Genomic DNA, 20,904 nt, shown 5'->3' with positions numbered 1-20,904 from the left:
ATTGTAAGTTTTCTTGAGACTTAGGAGTAGAAACCCATATTTTTTACTGCACTTGTAAATAATATTCCCTCAGCTGTAGTTTGTTTAGTTTTTTGGGGGACGGTTTGAGGAGGATTTCTTTATGTACAGTCCTGGCTGTCCTGGACTTGTTTTGTAGACCATGGTGGCCTGGAACTCACAGAGCTCTTCCTGCCTCTGCCTCCCTGAGTGCTGAGATTAAAGGTGTGTGCCACCACACCCGACTTCGTTGTAATTCTTTTTTTTAAAATAATTTTAAAAAGTTATTCTTTTTATATCCTGATTGTAACCCCCTCCCTTGTCTTCTCCTGGTCCCACCCTCTGTCTTCCCCCCAACACACTTCCCTTAGTTCTCACAAAGGGGGTGCCCTCCTCCAATACCATCTGACCTTAGCCTATCAAGTCTCAACAGAACTGCCTGTATCCTCTTCCTCTGTGGCCTGGCCAGCCAGCCAGGAGATCAGTGGATACATTCTAATCACTGTCCAAGCTGGGCTTGCTTCACAGACGCCTGCAGATTTGCAGACTTGGGTGGAGATTCCGTTCCCTCATCTAATCTAGAGTGATAGATACACTTTAACACCCCATTCTCCATCCCCCACCCCCATCCCCAGTTCATTGTCCCTCACTTCCCTTTTTAGCTTTTATCACTAGCCAGTTTAAAAGCCATCTTCTCGTCTGCATGTCACATTTCTGTGCTCTGGGTGTTGTCTAATGCATACGACAAGATCCGGCCTAATTAGGATTTATCAAGTTTTTTCTCTTTATTCATGTAAACTCTATGTTCAGGCTGAAGAACGTTCCAGCTTCCTTATGTTTTCGTTTATTTATTTAACAACAACAACAAAAAAGTCAGAATGATTTGACTCTGTTCATACAAAAGCTAGTACCCATACTTACTCTTTTGGCTGTTTTTATTCCTTTTGTTCTTGTAAAGCAGTAGTTTTAAACATTGTCTAATAGTGTATAAATATACTCCTATCTGGGCTGAAAAACGTATTGATAAACACAAGATGGGAAAGTTGATATTTTCAATATTTATTAGTAAGGCTGATACAACAGCCTTTATACAGCACAGTTTACATAAATTATCAAGGTACCACTGTGTACAGTCACAAAACCAAGACGTGTTTTTACATAGAGTAAAACTCAAGACAGATTTACAAGCATTTTATTTCTACACAATTCTCATTTATTTTCAGGTCAGTTTATACAATCAATAGCCCAAGAATTTTCATTTCCTCATTAAATTTTTCAGAATGTTTGGTAAACAGAAAATAATAAAAAGATTAGCAAATCACCGAAAGAGCATGCAACATATCGTCGGAAACGAGACGCAGCTCCAAGAACTTCATGTTTTGTTGGAAATAAATTTTATTAGGTTTTGAACTTTTCTTAGACAAGAAACACCTTTTTAAAACAGATGTGTTGTTAAGATATTAGCACGCACATTAATCAGTAGTGGGAGCACCTGAGCACATCACTGAACAGATATACGGACACGGTTGAATGATAGTCACAGTCACATGCTGACTTCCAAAGGATGAGGCTAGCTCTACAGTTGCTATGGTACCAAATGTCTAGTTATTTACAGTGCAACAGATTCAGAAAATGCTCTCAGTCTACCTATCAGATAAAGAACTTGGTTAAATGATTTTTTGTTTAATGTTTATCTTTAATAATAGCCACAAGAGACATATGGAAAACATCAATATGTCATGTTCAATAAGAATATAGCTTTCACTCATTCATTCATTCTTGTGTTAACACTAAAGGCAAGTAATATTTAAGGGAAAAGCTCATGATCATTTATTGAGCCTTTACTTTCATTTCAAACTCAAAGAGCGGGAAAATAACTTCTGTCATACATATAGTTATAAACACATGTAGCTATAGTTGGCTAATTTTGGACTATTTGACATTATAGCAATTAAAATAATTTTTAAAAATATTGTTAGTTATGATTTAAATAATAAAGTAAAAAAATACTATAAACATCTTTATGGTATTTTAATGAAATGAAGCACTGATCAAATCATTTCTAATAAACTGGGCACAATAGAGTAAAACAAATAATTTATTTTACTTCACATCACTGCCATCACTATTGTTACTACGGCTACCATCAACATCAGAACAACCACTCTGTAAAGAGAATCAATATCAGCTGGTTACCAGCTATAATATTCCCAGATTATGACTATTCTAGTGTGTGTGATTCCCCAAATCAACCTTATAGATATGCAGAGAATGTATATTTAACCACCATGAATTATTAAGATGTGGACCATATTAAGGATCAAGGGCAATTACTACCCTTTAATGTTGAGTACTGTTCCTTTTAAACAGAAATGGTAATCAAACAAGTTCAGAGTCACCAAAATTTTTTCTTAATAGTAAGTAAAATCAGAGAAAACACCAACTTCTTGCTACTAGTGTTATCTGTATTTGTAATAATGATTCTATAATTCCCCATCTTTTATAAAAATCCACGCTGTGCTTTTTCTTCTCCTTTGAAAAACTTCTTAGTACTAAATTTTAAACCAATAAGCAACTACCACTTCTGATGACTCAGTGGGCTAGTAGGAAAAACAAAATGCTTCTCATTTTGTAAATGCTGCAAGAGATTAATATTCTAGCAGGTAGAGATTATAAACTCCGTTACTATGAAGATAAAAAAAAGCTACTTCTAATAACATAACATAAAATAAAAATGGAAAATCATGTATTGTGTTATTTACAAAAAAAGTAAAAAACACTAAGAGCCCTATTTGCAATTTAAAAAGAAACATTTTTGTTGTATCCCTCAGAAGTGCATTCATAAAAGAAATGGTGTTGCATAGAACAATTCCAGTTACAACCTAGGAGTTTCGTCAGCTGCGAAGTTGGTAAACTGGCAGGATCTTTTCCTTTCTCAAGGGGAATGCTGGTGCATAATAAGCTCTGTCACTGACTCTCTTGATTGGGCTTGTGATCTTGCCCCATCGATAGTCCCTTGGGGGAGCAGCTGCATTAGGAAGGTTTCTGTTCTTTCAAGCTTCACAGCTACTCAGGGTGCTCTTGCTCTGGTGGTTCCTCTGTTTGTGTAAGTTGTAACTAGGATGGAGTAAGCTACCTGGCTATACCTTTCCCAAAAGCAGTGGAGGACCAGTGCTGTAGAACAGGATCAAAGATGAGCCACAGCTTGCTGTGAAGAGCAAGTGGTGGAGCCTTTTGATGTCAGAAGATCCTCTTAGACTCCTTTCCTCCCCAGCTGTGACTGATTCTAGGCTGCCTCAAGTGCAAGTGTCTGCTGGAAATATCCATAGCAACCACCAGCAGATCTAGTAGTCTCTAAAAATAAAATGTTAGCAGTGTACTGTCTTGGAAAATTCACATCTCTCATGTGCCCCTTAGAAGATTACCAGTGGTAAATGGCATTGCATTGTCAGGGGGGAAGGGACAAAAAACAGAGAGAAGAGAGTGATGCTATTTTAGGACAATGAAGGGTGGATCGGTATTTTTTTTTAATGAGTGTCAGATACACAACTTGTCACATACTAGAAATTCTTTATGTTTCGGGTTTTACATTACTTTCAGTTTTAATGTTTTTCTCTAAATATGAGAAAATTTAATATCCAACTAGTATTTTAAAGATGACTTCCTGTAACACTACTGAAACCTCATCTTAAAGAAAGCAACAGTTTTTAGGTTCAAAAACTCTGCAAAGCAATTTAGTTTAATTGGGATAGGATGTGGGGATGGGATTAGAACTATGTACTTCAGTAAATTTAGAATGACAAATAATTTTTATTTAATATTCAATCTTCTTAGGTAAAATGGAAATTTATATTTAAATAAAATAAATTTTGGAACAACTTAATGTTTTTTCTCCCATGCTGGTGCTTGTCATTCGTTGGAAGTTGTTTCTCATATATAAAATTTGAAAATTAAAAGGCTATATAATAATCATCTCTCAGTTTGTATATAAGGCTATGTTTGCAAATGTGCTTTCCTATTTCATATATCTCTTTATTCAAGCCTCCTGGTGTTCTATGAAGAAGGGTAAGAATACACCATTACTTATGGGAAAAGTGAACTTAAATGAGATTTGCAAGGTAATATGTGCAAGGTCAGTAGTCAGAAGCAGAATTAGGACCAGAAGCCAGGATTTTAGTCCTAGATGAGTGCATTTCCCAGAATTCTGTGTTACTTTCTTTACTGACATTGGTGGTTTGTGGAGAAGATAAAACTGCATTTTAATGATTCATGCATTGGTTGTTTGGTTCTATATTATTAAAATATATGAAATATATTTTAATTTCAAGCATTGACTTTTTACATTATTTCTCACCATGGATGGAGTTTTTAGCTATGATATTATCATTAACAACAAAGCAGAATAGGAAAAAGAACATGGCATTGATGTGAGGACTTTCATTAGTAAAATTGAGTTTAGAGAAAAATTGTGCAAAATCAGGAAATGACAATACTTTAATGAATGTCATAGGAAAAATAAAACATATTTTGTTGGAACAATAATTTTATATCGCTGACAGAACATTACCCAAGATAAATAAAATATATAGAATACTTTACTTGTAATGGCAGTTCCCCAAAGAACAAGTAACCCTCTTCTTGGTGCACACCAATTAATCTGGATGCCTTGGCGGATACATTTGGGAATGGCTTGATGGAAAATTGGAGATTAAAATGTTTTCAAACAAGGTACATTTTGTGGGTCAAAATTCTTCTTTAATGTCCAATCACTACTTTTCATTTTATTTCTAGATAAATACAATTTCATTTTAACTTACTATTATCTTCACTCTTTACTATTTTAAATTACACCAAAACAGAGGTGTTTATGCCACATAGAATTCGGACCTACGGCTGTATAATTTTCTAACGTAGACACAGGGAAAACATGCACAGTGTAATCTAAAATCCATAGCTCCTAAGTCTTGCTTAATTTCCCCCATAAACACAGTCATTTCTTGTTCCGTAGACAAATCATAGTTGAATATCATATCAGAATTCCAAAATACAAAGTTCTATGAGATTAGAAGACAAAGAGTTTTGAACTTTTGAAAAGCAAGATTCATTACATCAGCGTTTTTTCCCCCAACAAGGCTTCTGTGTGTACAAGCAATTGCTTTTACACTACTGTTGAACACCATAATAACCTTTGTGCCTTTTTCTTCAGTTCTAGCTCAGTCTTATCAAAGACATTTACCTTAAAAATATCAAATCTTCTTTCACCATTTCTCATCTCAGCTATAAACAATCCGGTGCCTCAGGGCTATTTCCATCTCTGTGCTTTTAACACGTGAACTTCTTAAATCTTTTTTTTTTGTATTCCACAACAATGCAATCTGTTTGCATCTTCTATTCTATCTCATATTAGCCCCTGAAAACATAGATCAGCACAGTAGTGTTCAACTACAGTCTCGACCTAAGGCTGTGTAGCTCTGTTTCCTCACCCTGAGTAGACACATCTTCAGTGTGTTTGAGTAGGACTGACCAAAAGTTTGTGCCAATTGACTATTCTTTTTCTCAGATCCACTTTGTCAAGCCAGATACAGGCTTCTCCAATCAAAGTCTTCTTCATAAACTTCCCTCCATTGGAGAAAAGTAAAATCTAGAAAACATAGTCAAAATTATACATAGATTGACACACATACACATGTACATTTTTCAATTTTTAAGGAGTTTTTGTCATAAAAAAAACAAGGAAGAGAAGGAGACATGTCCTTGAGAGAGAGCAGAGATATTCTTGAAGTATCTAGTATTACAAATCAGTCCAGATCAACATTTTTATTATTCTTCCTTAAATTTTTTTATATCCCCAAATCACACACTCTGAAAGATAGGCAAATATAAGATACATATAGAAAAGCTCATTCTAATTAGATATGCTTAAATTGATGACACATGTCACATTTAAGATATATAACTTCAGAAGTAAGTATAAGTTCTGGTTTTTGTTTTAGGGGGGAGACTTTTACATAACCGCTTTTTAAAAATCACCTGAGTCCCTATCTTTGTATCAAGTTAATTTCAGGAAATCTCATCATGATTCTTCTTCATAGCTCTTATTTCTTAATCTCTGAATGCTTCCTTTGTTTTCATAGGCTTTAGAGTTTTGTCTTTAATTATTTCTTCATTTCTACCTTAATTCTGGCTAAATCTGTCAAGGAAGCTTAACTTTGTTTTTCAAATATATTTACATAAAATATATATGTATATTTTAAATTTAATCTATGTGTCTGTGTGTTTGGCCGAGTCCAGAAGAGAATTTTAGAGCCCCTGAAGCTGAAGATACAGAAGATTTCGAGCCAGCTGACGTGGGTCTTGGGTGGTGAGTGTGGGTCCTCTGGGAGAACAGTTCATACTTTTAATCACTGAGTTACCCTTGCAGCCCCTGAGCTCATCTTTGACATACACATTTATCTCCGTTTCAAGACATTAAGTGCTGGCATCATGAAACGGCTTCATATATTTCCATCTATTCCCCTCTATCCACCTTTCCTTTCCCCCATCTACTGAAAATATGCTATATGACAATCATTCTGCTAGATTGAAAGAAAAAAGCTAATGAAAATTAGGCCTTGCTGTAGAGAAATAGTGGCAGGTATATATATATATATATATATATATATATATGAGAAACTTTGCTTAGTAGAATAATAAGTAAAATAATTTGTGAATGTGGTGTTATGAATTATACTTAAGGTTCTCAGTAAAAATGATTATAGTAAGATATAATTTGGTATATATTAGAAGGAGGCTTTGAAGGTGAGGAAAATATGAGCAAAGAACTCAAGGTTTAACTTAATTTTAAAAAGTCTCAGATTTGTCTGGGATATATATAGAAAAAAAGTAACAACCAACTGAGACTAAACCAATATGCCTAAAGCCCACTTTGAAGGACTTTGAGTGGTGTAAGAAAATGCTGTTTCACTGAACAACTTTAATGGAAACCAAACAGGGTTTTATAAAGATAACTCTGGCAGCAGTATGAGGAAATTAAAGAAGTGAGACATCGGTTGGAAACTGACCAGGTGAATTAACAAAACACTGTAAACAACAAGGATGATAGCTAAAAAGGTTTAGTGAGTGTGACCATGGCAGCAAGAGAAATCCACCTCAAGTAGCAAAACAGATTCGAGAATTGGTGGGCGACCAACCGACCATAGTAAATGGGCTAAGAGGGTTCAAAGGGCTCTTGGGGTGTAATTCTAACGATGAACTATCATACAATATATGATCAGTATATAAACACAGAGCAACTGAAGGAACAAAAATATAACAATATGAACGGAAAAGTAAATCAGTAATATATAACAGAATTACCTGAAGAGAATGGCCCGCAGGACTTAGGCTGAATCTAAAAGTTTCATTAAAGGAAGGCTCTCGATCATGTCTGCATACCCTTGTTTTCTTTTTGATAACCTTTTTTTGAGTAGAGATGTTTATCACATATATTTTCACATATAAATCTGAAAATAAAGCATAAGCCCATTAAGTGTCCATGGGTCAATCACAGTGTTTTCTGTTGCATGCTAATGTTCTCGCTATATTCTATATAAGCACAGTAAATTTTATACAATTTATTTCAGAAAACATAAACTTATTATAAGTATTCCATTTTCTTATAAATTTAGGTTAGTTACATTTAAATTAACTGTTGTTTATTAAATGTAACACTCTAATTTATATGCTGAAAAATCTAGCTCAAGTTTAGAAAAGCAATTTCATCCTTAAAGTGGAAACTGAAGGGTTTTTTTTTTTCACATTTTTCCAATGTACGTCATGCACAGCTGAAAATTCGGCTAGAATTTGTTATAATATTTAAGACATGGTACTAATAAATTAGTAGATATCTTTCATTGATCACTATCATGAAAGTAGATACCTGGTAAATGATCCGGAGACTTAAATTTGTAGGTAATATTTCTGCACTGGAGAATTTCAACTATTAGTTGTTCACCTTCTGTTTTCATTTCCTTTTTCAATGCTAGCTTGATTTCTCCCATTACTTGAGTTTTAGCTAGAAGAAGTTAACAAAAACAAGTTGTGGAATAATTAATGCTGCTTATTAATGTTTAGCTTAGTCACTGTTTCAGATGTTCACTTGCTGCATGTTTTATCGGGTGTTCAAGACTTTATTGTATGTGGGGATACAGTGTAGAGCCCAACCCCTTAAGGAGTTAACAGCTTCGCGGGAAGAACATCATTCACATACGTGTAAGAAAGCATGCTAAATATGATGAGAGGCTGCTAACCAGGGACAGAAAGGAAATTATACGTAGATGTGTCACGTAGCTGTAGTGTCTCAGGTTTCAGGAGATAATTGATGACCTTGGAGGAAAGACAAACATGGAGATTGCAAAATTACACACACACACACACACACACACACACACACACACACAGGATAAAAGTCGTTTAATAGGTAGTATGCTGTTTGCCAGCCCTTGTGTATCACCAGGCTTGCTTAAGACTACACGCTGGCGCAACCAAATCTTACTGTATATAGTTTTCATTTCCTGTTTCCTTTATGAACTATAGATAGCTGTGGCAGGAATGATAAAACTGCACTAGGCAAAAGTATAAGTGATGGAAACTAGATTCACTGTAGCTTCTTCCAGCATTTGTCTTTTATTATTGAAGGAAACTTTCGTGACGTATCAAGTCTGTTGTAAATCCACTCATTTCTCTATTGATTCACTCATTCGCCGACTCATAATTTGTTCACCATTGTACTTTGTGCTTAGTGCCCTGTTAATAGAATGAATATAGTGTGTGTAAATCACTGAAGCCTACATGCATGTTTCCTTTTGAATTAGAATCTTACATGCCTGAATTAGAATATTACAGTGCTGATAGATATAGTCCACATAAACAAGACCCCCTCACCCCTATTTTTTTTACGAGCAGTATTATAGACTGATAGAAAATGTTTGAGAATACATTGTTGGCAGCCATGTTTTAAAATAGAATATATATTCAGATGTTTGACCTAATCATTGATCCAGGCTCAGAGGAATTTTCACCAATTCGGAAGAGATATTTTTATGGATAAATAAATGAGTAGGAAGAAAATTCTGAAGTATAGTAACATGGTTGCAAAGAGAACATGACAGGAACTATTCCTAGAAAAGATCTAGAGCTGGAAGTAAGATGAGGATTGGTTGAGAGTCAAGGGAGAGAAGTCCAGCATGTTAGCAGACAGAGATCATGTGGGAACTCAGGCCTGAAGGACTACAAGGCACTGCTCACTAGGGCAACATTAACAGCTTTATTTATACATTCATAGCACAGGAATTTATTGAGTGTCTCTAAATACAGCTGCAATGATTTATCTTGAATATTTGTTATTAGGATATATATATATGTACATTAAAATTCAGAAGGGACTTGTTTATGTGGATTATATCTATCAACATTAGAGTTTTAAAATTCTAATTTAAAAATAAAATAATATGTAAAAATTTAAATAATCATCCATTCAGCATTAACATAAACATGTTTATACGTGACTGAAGAGTGCTCTTTTATGTGCTGTTCGATTTTTCTAAATCCCTGGCTTGACAAAAAATGTAGCCTCGAGTACACTAAATCCACTGTGATATATTATTTTCACAGACGTGTATGAAGTTCATTCATTCTTATAAATTCAGGGATGGTGAAAAGAAAGAATATTTTGCCATCCTCTTTGGACAATTGTTGTTAGGAATTTTGATACTATGCTAAGATCAGTCATTTAGGGATAGAATGATGATCCCAGGGAGGTCCAGCTCAACAGGGTCCCTGACCACATACCATATACAGCTGGCAGGAAAGAGTTGGCCAGCACAAGAGAATCCCAGCCCCTAGCCCCGAGGAATTGAGCAACAAGCCCAGATCCAGCCTTGCTGAACTTTTGAACTGGCAGCCTCAGCTCATCACCATGGTGTTCTTTGAATCTCAGCAGTCAGATAAAACTGCTGTGGCAACCCACACCTGAAACTCCAGTATCATGTCCAAGGAATTCATGAAACTTACAGCATCTCTTTGGAATATCAAGACATTCCTGTGTTTGCTGGATTGAACACTTTGACTGAGTCTCCAAAGAGGACATGAAACCAAACCTAAGTAGATGGATAAACTGATTGTCCAATGACTGGATCCCTGTCCCCAAAGCTATAGAAAGACTGAGAGGTGACTTCAAATCATTAAACCATTCCTGAGTTGGAGGGGTGGGATTGATAAAAAACTATTACCAGTATATACTAACTCTACAAAATATTTGCTTTTATTGTGACACTTTCATACGTGCATTAAATTCAATGGACCGTATGTACCATCCGTGACCTGTTTTCCCCACACCCTCACCATGATCACCTTCCTTGGGAAGAGAATTCTCACTGAAAAGTAAGTAGACCAGGAAGAGTCACTCACTATTTGGTGCCAAAAGTAGACAGAAGTGATGGCATTAAAGAGACTGAAGCATCTTCCCCTGAGAAATACACTTTTATAGGTCACGGTCTCCTTTTCCAGATCCAACCTCCACTAGCCAGTGATCTGTTGCCGCCTACCTTCTCACTTGGGAGAAAGGCACATGAAAAGCTTGCTAATTAAAGTTCCCATGTCATCACGCTGTCTGCTTCCATGTTGGAAGTTTAACCCCACATCCTTCACAGTGTGATACCTGTGAAGCTTTTGATAAGTTTCATTCTATTCAAAGATTTTTTTCCAGCTTGCTCTTTAATATTTCTAACTGAAGAGTGAAAAGGACATGTTTACTGAAGTCATCTTAAAGCAGTTTTTGAGTGAGTTTTCTTCTGAAGCAGATTTGTGTGAAGATGAAAAGAAATCTGTGTCTCTGCTGTCTTCACAGGGTGGGCATATGCTCCAGATCTGGGTGAAACATTGAGTCCCAGGGCACCACATATATAGAGAATGTGTGATAATATTTTGGAATAAAGGAAAAATGGAAGTAGTAAAAAATTCACATAATTTTTGTGTCTCGATGTCTTGAAACCCATGCTTTGATTATATTACAAGAGTAATATTCTCAAGCTTGGAGAAAAATAGAATATTTTCTATACAATGAAGTGATAAATATTTGAGGTTATAGGTCTGATTTGAACACTACATAATATACACATAATTAAATCATAATATGGTAGCCTACAAATACGTATAATTTTAATATGTCAATTTACCAAACAAATAATAATAATGTTACTCAAGAAAGAAATTAATTTATTCTGCAGTTTACATTGTGGAACATGCCTATAATCTTTGCATTTGGCAAGTATAAGACAGGAGGTTTAAGAATTCAAACCTAGCCTCAGCTACACCGGGAATTCAAGCCAACTTTGCATATGTGAGACCCTGCCAGAAAGTAAGGAAAAGAGGTACAGGTATCAAGTACCTGTTTAAAAATAAAATACCAAATAATAAATGAAGTGAAAATTAAAAATGAATGTTGTATAAATAATTCATATTGAAAGTATTAATGATAAGAAGCATCTGGAAACAAAAATAAATATATGAATATTACAGAGAGAGAAAATCTTAAAGTAAATTATCTATGGTGGTTTGAATAAGAAGGGCCCCATAGGCCCACAGATTTGAATGCTTGATCATCAGGGAGAGGCACTATTAGGAGGTGTGGGCTTGTCAGGGTGGGTCTGGGCATGTTGGAGGAAGTGTGTTTCTCTCTTCCTGTTGCCTGTGGATTTGGTTGTAGAACTTCCAGCTCTTTCTCCAGCACTATGTCTGCTGGAATGCTGCCTTGTTATTGCCATGAGGATGTGGGATAAACCCCTGGAACTGTATGCAATCCCCAATTAAATGCTTCTTTTTATAAGAGTTGCCCTGGCTATGGTGTCTATTCAAAACAATAGAACATTAAGGCAGTACTTCTCTGTCTATTGAGTGGACCTTGAGTCCAATTAGATGGCTGTTGGGTACCACCAACATGTGAGTGCTGCTTATTACACCTTCGGGGATACCTTGTGGTACAAGTGAATCATGCATGTGGATCATTGTTGTGGTTCACAGGCATCACAGCGAGGAGGACTAGTAGTTGCTTCCCACTCCCCACACCTCCCCTGCAGCCTGCATAGTATTTTCTGATACCGTGAAAGTTGCAGAAAGGAGGCTTTCAAGTTAGATACAGCTCAAATAATATGAGTCCTATGTTCTAAATGTGTGGTGTTTTCAGAACTAGGGTCTTACCTTACCTTTTGAGAGGCAGTAAAGGGCAACAGCCACAATCTATATTGTGTAGAGAGTCACTTGGACTACACTGACCAACCATTGTAAAGGGGATTTCTCATGCCTGGTACTGGAGTTTTTGTTAATCTATGATTCTTGTCAGAAATACTGTCAATCCTATTGATGTAACTTTCTTTAAGTTGTGTGCATGAGTGTGTGTGTGTGTGTGTGTGTGTGTGTGTGTGTGCATGTGTGTGTGTATGTATGTGTGTGTGTGTGTGTAGATATATAGGTGTATATTATTAAACCTAAATTGTGTATAATTTTATGTAAATATAAATAATAAGATTTATTGGAACTTTATCTCCTGCTCCTTCTATGTTGGACCGTCCTTTGTTGGAACTCTCTTCCTCACTCTTCCACTATTCGGTTCATATCAGCTATGTCCTGTAATTTCCCTCTGACCTTCCCCACTCACCAGCTTTTGGCCACTCTTAGGCATTGTCTTCTTCAGGCTTTGGGAGATTCTTTTCAAAATTTTAAACCTTTAAAAAGCTATGTCCACTTAGGTTTTCAATTTCGCTTCTTGTGAAAATGACCTCTTTTTTGTTGCCCTGTTCAAGATAATACCTAAATCCAATTAAAAATGTTTATAAAGAGGTTTTGGCTATTTCTAGTCATGATAAAATGGATGCTAAGAAGCATTTGTCAAAGGGCTTCTTAAAGCCCATTAAAAGCATGGGAGGAAATCAACCAGAAAAGCCTATTTTTCCTCCCTAAATTACGTTCTTGGGAGCTTTATCTCAGAAAGAAAGATGTCTTAACAAAGGATGCAGAAAGGAGTGCAGGCTTGTCCTACTTTCCCAAAACTCTTAAATCTGAGCAGGCCAGTATAATACTTCTTATTGTATGATGTATCTATCTTCTTGATTCTGGGTTATTGCAAATAAAAGCCCTTATAACAGCTTACACAACTATTCTCCCTTGGGAAAAAATAGTGAAAATGTAACAAAATATTTCCTCTCTCAGTCCTCACTCCATCTCAAGGCAAGAAAATGTTTTAAGATCCACTTCATAGCTTGAATAATGATAGCCATGATGTACACATCCATGAAAAGAGAAGAAGTCTAAAGCCATGCCTACTCTTCAATAGGCTTGAAAAGAATTTCAAAATGCCTCTCCCTCATGGCCTCAACATAGTTTAAAGGAAAACCCCCAGATTTTGAGTTAGAATACCTAATAACTTTCTTTTGACCAAGGTGGAAATAATAATTACTTTATTTTTTAATATATTTTATTAATGTATTCATATTACATCTAAATTGTTATCCTATCCCTTGTATCCTCCCATTCCTCCCTCCCTCTCATTTCCCCTTACTCCTCTCCCCTATGACTGTGAAAGAGGGGGAACTTTTGCCCCTGTATATGCTCATAGCCACCAGTAACTATTCCAGAGGTTATACAAATAATCTAATGTACTCTAGATATTTTCTCTGTGGTTTAAAAAGACAGTGATAGTCCTTACACTGTAAAAGCTATGGACTAGTGAACAAACAAGGTGCAATGCACACAGCATGAGTGTTGCTTGGACAGTATATAATGCCATGGCAATTCAAACAAAGGGGTAACTTATGAAAATAAATTAATAGTTGCAAAATTGGGTATGCATTTTTTCCATTCTCTATTGCCAGCCTTGCCAGCCCAGCATCCCCACAAATCTTGAGCTCCCAGTTCACATGTATGTGCACATGCTAGTGCTCTCCCTAAATCTCAAATTCTTTACCTAATGGTTATAGAGGAGTATATACAGGACAAGAGTTACAATCTTATAATCTATTATTATAAACTAGTAAATAAGTCTTGGCCAACTTATTGACAGTATATAATAATATACTTTATGACTTTTTCAATTTAGTCAGCCTATCAATTTAGTCAGCCTAACGTGTACCCTGTCTAATTTTTTGAAAGTTTTTTACAGTTATTAGGGGATTAGTACAAATAATAAAGAATTAATTTACATGTGTTATGTAATGATTTCATAGGTATTCATCATTGATAACAAGTTTTATGTGGTTACATAGGAATATAAACTGTGAAAGAATACATATCTTGGTATAGTGTGAGAATTAAGATGCTTTGTTGTTTTTTTTAAATCAAATCCCGTGGTTGCACTCTAAGAAATTTTTTGTGTCACATTTCTTAGCAGTTTACAAATTTTATTTTATGAACCTTTTAGCTCAGGCACCAGTGGTATAGTCATTGCTCAATAGTCAAGGCCCTTTTTAAAAAACGCTTTTTTATTTATTATTTGAATATATGTAGGCGATATGTGCCTACCATGATGCACTGTAGGAGTCAGAGGACAACTTTCAAGTGTTTTTTTTTTCTTTCTTCTTTTAACCTGTGGGTTGCTGGAATCAAACTCAGGTCCTCAGGTTTTGCAGCAGAGAGCATTACCCACTGGGCAATCCCACCATTCCCTGCGCTTCAATAAATAAACTCTCATCCAGGTCTCTTGAGAAACCTTAGCAAATTTCAAGGATAATAGGCAATGAATGTGATAAAAATATGCGTATGAAATGTTATAATAACCACTGTTAATATCGGTGAATAATAGCAAATTTTATTTTAAAATAATTATTTTACTTATTTTTGTGGTATTTGTTAGTAGGAATTGATGGCCCCAACATTCACCTCTTGATTATAAAGATAGAAAGGGAGCTAGATAACAGACATGACTCCATATTGTTATTTTCACTATATAATTAAGCTGACTTATCAAGAAGTAACTGCAAGAGAACTTATCGTGAGAGTACTGGGAACAGAACTAAATAAGTTAATTGCATTCTGCTTCCTTTTTTATACAAACAAAGGAACAAACAAAAAAAACCTAACTAGGACAGGCCTTCAGAAACATTTCGTTTATTGTATTTTTTCCTATATATATATAAACTGACCCATACAGGTAAGAAAACACCTCTAAGAGTTAAATTTGAAATCTTAGTATTAATATTGGTTTTGATATAGTCTGCAGAAAACTATAAAACAAGGTCATGAAATGCAATGCAAATAAGATTGCCACGCTTATTTTAAAATCTACTAGCTTTTCTTGCTACTGGAGAATGTGGTGCAAAGAAAAGGTACGTGCTAATTATAGGAAATTGTTGAGTTTCACAGTCTAAAGGACTTTGAACTTGGTTTAAAAAAAAACATGCGATTGCTATTTTGTCCTGGCAAGTAAATTATTACAGCCTCTGGGGTAGCATTAGCACACCTGGCTGGAAATAATAAAAAAAGAATGTGGGTGAGTAGAATGAATTAGTGGGCTTCTTCTTCTCTGACAGGTTCAGTGAGGTAGGAAAGGACCTCTCTTCTAAAAGAAAGAAAGAAAGAAAGAAAGAAAGAAAGAAAGAAAGAAAGGAAAAGAAAGGGAAAATAAGCCACCCGTTTTCTCTTGACCTACTTAGGTTTTGTTTTGGTTTTGCTGTCATATCCACATCTTGCACTAGCAAAGCACAGACCTACAAGGTCCAGCAACGAAACACATTGAGGTGGCAAGCATAATGTTTGCATGGTTCTGCACCATGTCCTCTGTGTATCCGTTATGGTTGTTAGCTCAGTGTTTTTATTTTTATTTTTTTATTGCGGGGGGGAGGCTCTAATAGTGGAGTCAGATGTGCCTCTTATTCCTTTGTCTGTTCTTGAGAGTCTTTTCCTCCTATTGGGTTGTCTTGTCCAGCCTCAATATGAGGGCTTTTGCCTTCTCTTATTGTATCTTGTTTTGTCTTGCCAAACGGTTGGTTGTCTTTTGGAGGCCTGCTTTTTTCTAAAGTAATTTTAGGCAATAGAGATGTGGCATATTTAATTATATCTTTAAAATGTACGTTTTTTTTCCTTAAAATAGTTAACTTATATAGGCCTTATGTTAATTCGTATGCAGCTTAAATTCAATGTGGATTATTCTTTTTGCTGATATCTCTATTAAATTATGTCTGTTAGACATAGAACATTGAGAACGGTTATACATAAGAAGATCCTATGTATAAGGCATATCACAGATTTTTAATAAGTTAAAGTTCATGTTATCTGTTATAAGGCAATTGACAAAAAGGTTTCAACTTAAAGTACTGACATATGAATAGCTGGACACATGGTTTCCTTCTTTTGCTTCCTTTATTCTGAGTAAAAGAGCAAACAACGTAATGGCAAACACAGGTTTGCTAGGTTTAAGTTGTCAGTTAATCTAGACTTGATTTTCCATTTCTCAGTGGTATGTGAGGACCTGCACTCCATTCCAACTATCAGAGCACTACACATCACTCCCACTAGTGCAGAAAATTATTTTTCTCAATTAAAAGGAAATTTTGTGCCAGTCTTGGTAACACATACCTGTATCCCCTAGAACTGAAGAAATATAAGCAAGAGTGCAAGGTTGGCCACAGCTACACAGAGAGTTCATGACCAGCTGGGCCTCCAAGAATCCCTGCTTCAACACAGAAATTAATATGAAATAATATTATATATACACATTTAATATAATGAATGTTGCAAAATGAAAGCAATGAAAATTTGTTGAGTTTCCTTATAGGAATAGGACCATCATTCTACTTGGATAATATTGGAATTTACAAAACAGAAAAGAATCAAATATGAGATTGATACAAAGGGAACAATAAAAGTCAATGCGATAAGATGTGAGGAAGCTTACATCACTACTGACCAGTGTGAGAACATGAGTAAAAAATTCCATAATGATGATGTTTAGGGAGCATAGCAAATTATTTAGACAGAAGATATTTAGTAAGTGGAGACCTGGAACTATAAGTTTTAAAAAAACAATACCTCAAAAGCTTAATCATATTACAAATATGATGTAGATATATAAATAGTAATGTAATATACTTTTACATTACATATGAGTACTTATAAGCCAGAAGAGCTTCTGGTTTTCTTCATGAAAGATTATCTTGTGACCTATAGGTTGACTTCCAATTCCTTGTGTACATGAGGGATTATTTTAACCTCCTACGTCCTTCTCCTCCACCTTCCAAGTTCTGAAGTCACCTACACGATCCGCACTACCACATCAGGCTCAAACCAAAGAGCTAATGTGGTACCTGCTACCTCCCTATAATAGAAGGTAAAATTTCCTACTAAAAAGAAATACACATTAGTTCTAATAAGTCTAATAAGACTTACTCAGTCTAATAAGAGTTTCATAGCTTCAGTTTCAGTAATGAGGGGTAGGCAATAGATGCTAAGGTTCCAGAAGGTCAAAATGAACATGCTTCTGTAACACCAATCCCATTACATCCAACCTCATTAGCTGTCACCTGTGACCCACTCCATTGACAAGTAGATATGTCTACTATCTCCTTTGTTTTCATTTTATAGTCTTCCCCTTTAAAAAAAAGTTCTGTTACCTCCTTCATTTCTTTTTCACATTAGTCACTTCCTGTTTATGGAAATGCTCCCCAAGACAGCTTTGCCTAAAATGATCTTGCACTGGAAAAAATAGTTGCTGAGATTGCTGAGACAAAACCGAATTTACATGAAGTTCAGCTAAGTGTTAGAGATTTAGAGATTCTGAAAATGGAATTTCAAAGAATCATTTTCTCAGGGACTGGAGAAGTGGCTCAGCAGTTAAGTAGTTACCTGCCGCTCTTGTGAAGGCCCAAATTCGGTTCCCAGCACCCAATTCATGGGCCTCCCAACAGCCTGTAACTCCAGCTCCCGGCATCCTCCTCACCAGCTCCACTCCATGGGCAACTGCACTTACATGGGCCTATGTCCACACAGAGACACATATGCACACATGGACTTAAAGTAATTTTAAAACAAATCATTAAAAATAAATAATTTCCCAGCTAATATGCACTTCATTAAGTAACTCTACATGTTTAACAAACATTTTCAAAACAATCTTAGATAAGTGTCTTGGAAGTTTTTTTTATTTGTGGTTTGTGTGTGTGTGTGTGTGTGTGTGTGTGTGTGTGTGTGTTTAAGGCAGTTCTGGACTTCACTGTTTAGAGCAGGTTGGCCCAGTGCATAGAGTTTTGCATCTCTCTTCCTCCCCAGTACTGGTATTACAAGGGCAAGCTTCCATGCCTGGTTGTTTTGAAAGATTTTCCATTATCTTTTTGTTGTTTGGTCTATGCTGCACATCTCTGACCCAATGTTCACATGTGGAAAATAACTTCAAGAAGGCATTTTCTATAGTTTAAGAAATGTAAAAGTTTTTGGGCTTAATCTTCCCTGATTTATATGCTCTAATACACGGCTAAAATAGAACACAAAACTATTTCTGAAATCCTTTCTTTCTTTTTTTTTCTTTATTAATTTATTCTTGTTACATCTCAATGGTTATCCCATCCTTTGTATCCTCCCATTCTTCCCTCCTTCCTCTTTTCCCCTTATTCCCCTCCCCTATGACTGTTCCTGAGGGGGATTTCCTCCCCCTGTATATGCTCATAGGGTATCAAGTCTCTTCTTGGTAACCTGCTCTCCTTCCTCTGAGTGCCTTTCTTTCTTTCTAATCCTTTCTTTCTAATTCTTTAAAAAAACATGTTTTTGAAGCGAATAGTCCTACAAATGAAAAAAGGTTCTGACAATCTTACCCGCAAAAAGTGTATCGTGTTTATGAGAGACAGAACCCTAAGTTAGCCATTTCACAATTTGATGAGTTTCCTAAAATACACAAAATACAAACCATCATTTTCTATAAAATGGTGATTATGCCTACAGTATTTTGGGGAGTGCTTGAGATAATTGTTAATTTTGTAGTTTATACTTCCTTAAAATATAAGTTAGATACTTCAGCAACTGTATTGATGTGGGCATGTAGATGTGACAAATACACATTTTTCAAATGTGTATGTAAGTTTTTTGGGGGAAGAAGTGGAAATATCACTGCATATTTTAATGAAAAAAACACATCAGAAAGTGCTAAACAAAAAGCTGTTGAAAATACAGATAATCTGACAATCACACTATTTGAAACATGTTATCTAGATAAGATAATAGGACCCAGTTTTGCCAAAATAAAATTAAGTTATTCATTCTCCTCACAAAATATTAATTTAAGTGAAAATAGTACATCAATTTAAATTAAAGGGATGGATTAATCTCAATAAATATTTATACATTAATTTATTTTTAAAATTTCACAGGCTAAGAAATAATTAAATATTAAGAGATTGACCATGTATCATGTTAATTCTATATTAAATACTACATTCTATTGTTGCCTTTAAAGCACAAAGAACTGTGTTCTCTGTTCATCTTACATTATATGATTGACCACCTGTGCTTTATCTTCTAGGTTTCCTCCCTCCCACTGTCCCTCCCTCCTTCCCTCCTTCTTTCCCTTTTTCTTTTCCTTTCTTCCTTACTTTATCCTCTTAAGTGGTACTTTTTTACTTAAGTGGTAAATTTTACTCATAAGAATATGGATACAAATTTCCATAATGATGACATTTGGGAAATATACAAAATTATTTAGAAGAGAAGATACTTAGTAAGTGAAGGCCCAGAACTGTAGATCTTTAAAAACAAAAAAATCAAAAGCTTAATCATATTACAAATATGAAGTAGATATATAAATAATAATGTTACATACTTTTACATTATATATGAGTATTTATAAGTCAGAAGAGCTTCTGGTTTTCTTCATGAGACCCTTAAATGGTCTTTTAGCCTATTAAATATTCACAGTTTTGATTATTCCATAATAACTATTTTTTTATACAGCAGTGCACTCTTCCACAGGACTTATTCTTTCCCTGTGCACTCTTTAATCGTATTTTTCTGTGAAATGCAATTAAAGGAGCTGTAGCAACATAATACACCCATCAATATTTCCAGAGTACTGCCTTAATGTTCCATTGTTTTGAATAGACACCATAGCCAGGGCAACTCTTTTTGTTGCAGAGAAACCATGCCTGATTCTAAAATTCTAGCAAATTCCAAGGGCTAGTGAATCCTTGATCTTACAAGAGAATTTATTACTGCCACTTTACTGATATTGTAAATCGTATCTGTAGGTAAGTGTAGCTACTACCCTTCATCAAGAAGCTTCTCCTTACAGGAAATGGAGACTATTGCAGAAAATTACAACTTGACATAATAATTCACAGGTCATTGGGAGCCCATGAGTATACATTTCCCAATGGATAAATTTATTTATGGCTTATGAAGTATCATGGAAATGGGGGTGGAAAGATCCTAAGAGCTAGTAACCAGGACGTCTCCTGTGAAATTGTTGCTGTGTAGCAGTTTCTTCTAAGAATAAAGCCTTTCATCTTTGATAGAAACTTGTTAAAACATAAGATATAAAAAAGTAAAACAGCAGGGGATTTTAAGATGGGATGTTTACAAGGATGTAAAACAATAGATTGTTCTAAGTAGAGGAGAAACACTTTATTCTTCAAGGAAGCTCCTTGAGATAGGAAGTAAACAATTCCAATATCTTAAGAAAGTCACAGAAAATGATTAGGATCACCAGTCATGTCCCTCCCCAATAGTATATAAATAGTAGACTGCCAAGAGTCACTCTTAGACAAGGCAGGCTCCATCAAAGACTCCTAGTCAAGCCCAGGAAGAACCAGAGACCAGACAAGCAGCCTGGAAGAAAGAGAGTGCAGTTGAACTACACGGTTGGAACAAAGACCACATGAGCTGCCTAGAAGAGGTTCA

General features: G+C 35.4%; 1 protein-coding gene across 9 annotated transcripts in view; it reads right to left on the bottom strand.

Moving 5' to 3' along the window:
• Positions 1-1,040: 1,040 nt before the first annotated feature.
• The window catches only part of PCLO (piccolo presynaptic cytomatrix protein), a 322,564-nt gene continuing 302,700 nt past the window's right edge, over positions 1,041-20,904 (bottom strand). For all 9 annotated transcript variants that reach the window (XM_084786068.1, XM_084786071.1, XM_084786069.1 and 6 more), the window contains 3 exons: positions 7,916-8,050; positions 7,354-7,499; positions 1,041-5,638 (listed from right to left, as the gene is read on the bottom strand). In XM_084786068.1, the coding sequence (XP_084642194.1) occupies positions 5,498-5,638; positions 7,354-7,499; positions 7,916-8,050 (422 nt within the window). In that variant the 3' untranslated portion in view covers positions 1,041-5,497. The remainder of the gene's footprint in view (positions 5,639-7,353; positions 7,500-7,915; positions 8,051-20,904) is intronic.

This window comes from Acomys minous (genome assembly GCF_964271855.1).
Source record: "Acomys minous genome assembly, chromosome: 6".
In the NCBI taxonomy this organism is placed as follows: Eukaryota; Metazoa; Chordata; class Mammalia; order Rodentia; family Muridae; genus Acomys; species Acomys minous.
This window is presented reverse-complemented; position numbering and strand designations above follow the sequence as displayed.